General features: G+C 39.8%; 1 protein-coding gene across 1 annotated transcript in view; it reads left to right on the top strand.

Annotated features, from left to right (window-relative positions):
• Positions 1-3,165: 3,165 nt before the first annotated feature.
• The window catches only part of cox7a2l (cytochrome c oxidase subunit 7A2 like), a 1,290-nt gene continuing 858 nt past the window's right edge, over positions 3,166-3,597 (top strand). Inside the window, exon 1 of the mRNA XM_068734437.1 lies at positions 3,166-3,360. Coding sequence (XP_068590538.1) covers positions 3,292-3,360 — 69 coding nt within the window. The 5' untranslated portion in view covers positions 3,166-3,291. The remainder of the gene's footprint in view (positions 3,361-3,597) is intronic.

The following is a 3,597-nucleotide window of genomic DNA, read 5'->3' as shown; positions in this document are numbered from 1 at the left end:
GAATTACTACTGCTGGCTCAGTGGTAACTATGGTAACGGTCAAGGTGCTCCTCATAACAAGGCTGTTTATCATGAACCATCATTCAATGAGACTCCAGAGCTCTTTAATATAACACATATACATTCTAACTAGGATCCATTGAAACTGGAATGTATCGAATATTGATTGAAAGTTATTTGTTAGCCTGATATTTTTGGGCTTGTTTTCCACCCAAATACGACTTTGTGTCTATCAACTTGTGGTTTTAAAGGTTCATTCCACAAAAAAATATGACTTTGTGTCTAACGACTTATAATTTTAAGGGTTAATTATAATGAGTCAATTAATTTGTTACATGTGGAGAAGAAAATCTAACATCTCTTAATTGTATTGACTGTATTATTATATTGCTCTTGTGTATTCCTGTGTAACAATAATTATTCTACATTTATTAAGTGATTTCTGTGAAACAGACTTGTGAGTTCTGTTTCGCAGACCCCTGAAGATTGACTCACATCTCTGGTGCTGATAGTCAGAATGTCTGTTTTCATGTTTACTTCTGTCTCCACAGTGAATAAACTCTGAATCAGCCACAGAACTGTGACTCAAGTGACTCACGAGATGAACGACTCTACTTTACTTTTAGTTTCACACAGGACACTTTACGTCATGGTTGCTCACCGTCCATTAATGCTGCTTACATTGGAGTTAGTTGAGTGTTTACATTGAAGTTAGTTGACTGTTTACATTGGAGTTAGTTGAGTGTTTATATTACATTTACATTACGGTCATTTAGCAGACGCTTTTATCCAAAGCGACTTACAATTCAGTATCTATCTACACACCGTAGACGCAGCTACGGGAGCAATTTTGGGGTTAAGTGTCTTGCTCAAGGACACATTGACATGAGACTAGTAGAGCAGGAGCCGGGGATCGAACCGCCGACCGTCTGATTGAAAGGCAGCCCTGCTCTCCACTTAGCCACGGTTTACATTGGAGTTAGTTGAGTGTTTACATTGGAGTAAGTTGAGTGTTTACATTGAAGTTAGTTGAGTGTTTACATTAAAGTTAGTTGCGTGTTTACATTGGAGTTAGTTGAATGTTTACATTGGAGTTAGTTGCGTGTTTACATTGGAGTTAGTTGAATGTTTACATTGGAGTTAGTTGCATGTTTACATTGGAGTTAGTTGCGTGTTTACATTGGAGTTAGTTGAGTGTTTACATTGGAGTTAGTTGCGTGTTCACATTGGAGTTAGTTGCGTGTTTACATTGGAGTTAGTTGCGTGTTTACATTGGAGTTAGTTGAGTGTTTACATTAGAGTTAGTTGAGTGTTTACATTGGAGTTAGTTGCGTGTTTACATTGGAGTTAGTTGCGTGTTTACATTGGAGTTAGTTGCGTGTTTACATTGGAGTTAGTTGAGTGTTTACATTGGAGTTAGTTGCGTGTTTACATTGGAATTAGTTGCGTGTTTACATTGGAGTTAGTTGCGTGTTTACATTGGAGTTAGTTGAATGTTTACATTGAAGTTAGTGAATGTTTCTATTGAAGTTAGTTGAATGTTTACATTGAAGTTAGTTGAATGTTAACATTGGAGTTAGTTGAGTGTTTACATTAAAGTTAGTTGAGTGTTTACATTGGAGTTAGTTGAATGCACCTTTATTAATTCTTGTAGATCTCTCGGCTGCCTTCTTCGACACAATCGATCACTTTGTCCTCTAGGATCGTCGTCACCATATTGTTGACTTTCAGGGATTGGCCAGACTGTAGTTTGCCTCCTACCTTCAAGACCGATCAGCCTCTGTCACAATCCAAAGTGTGTCCTGCTCCTGTGGAGTACCACTGAGCTCCATTTTAGGCCCTATTATACTTTCCCTTATATACAGTATACTTAATATAATATCTCCTACCATTATAGACAACACTCAGCTGTGCCGCGCCCGCTGAAACCTGGTGATCCATGCAGTGTTTACTCCCTTTTCATTAAATTTAATTAAATCAGAATAAAACTGAGGTCCTTGTCTTTGGCCCAGCAGACTACAAGCATTGTGCCAACCAACCCATTTGTACTACAGTATGTACTGTTTATACTGCAGTATTTATACTACAGTACATAGTAGTTGTTAGGGGTCTCAACTCTCTCGCAGACAAAGGGAGGCCACATGTCCCCTACTGCTGCGTCTTTTGTCAGCAGAGCGGGCCAAAAAATCAGCTGGGTCTTACGATCAAAAAGTATTTAATAACAAACAGAAGCTAAACAATTACAAACTGAAGTACACTATCGATAGAATATGTTCCGCGGATCAGAGTTAACGCGCCCCCACCCAACAGCCCACCTCTCTGGTTACCTGTAAGGTGGCCAGCAACGAGAACTGAAGAGAAATCCTTGGCAACAATGTCTTATACTTTAAAGTCCCCGCCAGAAACTTTAAAAGTCCATTATCAGATTTGTGATTGGCTGAAGTCCAACTGTCCCCTCCTGGCTTCGGACAGTGTCTACTCTCGGCTGACCTCCTTGGCCTGGTCCGCCCCTCCTCATCTGGAGCGAACCCCCCTCGTTCCATAGGGCTGTATTCACCAACATCTCCACTTGTCTAATACGTCTCCTTCCCCCGCTGTTCACACCTTCTCACATTCCTGAAGCCGACCTCTCCAAACTCATCACCATATGGTCGCTTACGAATCTGAAAAGCCTATCTCAAAAGGTCCCTGTCTCTCCCTCATGGCTCAACACTATACCTTTCGTTTAATACATTCAATAGGTAAACATATGATACACATATACTATCTTCTTCAAGTAAATATACTGTAAACATATAATACATTCCATAAATCAATATCTTGTGACATTTTAATACATTGTAATATTTAACACATTCTTCAAGGTTTGCTTCTAATCATACTAAACATGTTTCTAAACTTAAATTCTTCACATAGTTATACTGCAGTACGTACTATTTATGCTACAGTATTTGTACTACAGTACATAGTAGTTATACTACAGTATGTATTATTTATACTGCAGTATTTGTACTACAGTGCATAATAGTTGTACTACAGTACGTAGTGTTTATACTGCAGTAGTTGTACTACAGTACATAGTACATGGTCGGCCTAGTGTTGGTTTTATTCCGGTCAGGCAGCTCGCGGGCAGCCTCCCTCAGCCCAAGGTCTTTCTGTGCCGTTCTGACGTCATCACAGCGACGCAGTCTCGTCATTTAGCAGCAGTTCCGGCTTTGCGTCTCCAGTTGCAGGTATTTCAGTCGAGTTCCAGGTGCTCAGGTGTGTTCACGTGCGCTACCTGAGTCAGACATGTACTACAAAGTGAACGGAGTGACGCAGCGCCTCACCGGAGCTCCAGCAGCTGTTTACCGGCCACAGGTGAGACCGGAGCACCGCCTGACCTTGTTAGCTCCTGATGCTGATGCTAATGCTAAGCAGGAGCAGTGTTGTTATTGGTTTTTAACTTATTTCATTATTTTTAACAGACAAATTGTCTTTGCAGCTCTAAACATCATTTTATATATTTAGTTATATTTACTATTTAACTACAGCACGTAGTATTTATACTACAGTATATACTTTGATATACACACATTTTGACTTATTATACTTAGT

The sequence above is a fragment of the Cebidichthys violaceus genome, unplaced genomic scaffold (assembly GCF_023349555.1).
Source record: "Cebidichthys violaceus isolate CVI_PGR_0920_01 unplaced genomic scaffold, fCebVio1.0.p SCAF_64, whole genome shotgun sequence".
Lineage (NCBI taxonomy): Eukaryota > Metazoa > Chordata > Actinopteri > Perciformes > Stichaeidae > Cebidichthys > Cebidichthys violaceus.
The sequence above is the reverse complement of the archived record's forward strand: the minus strand, read 5'-3'. Positions and strand labels throughout refer to the sequence as shown.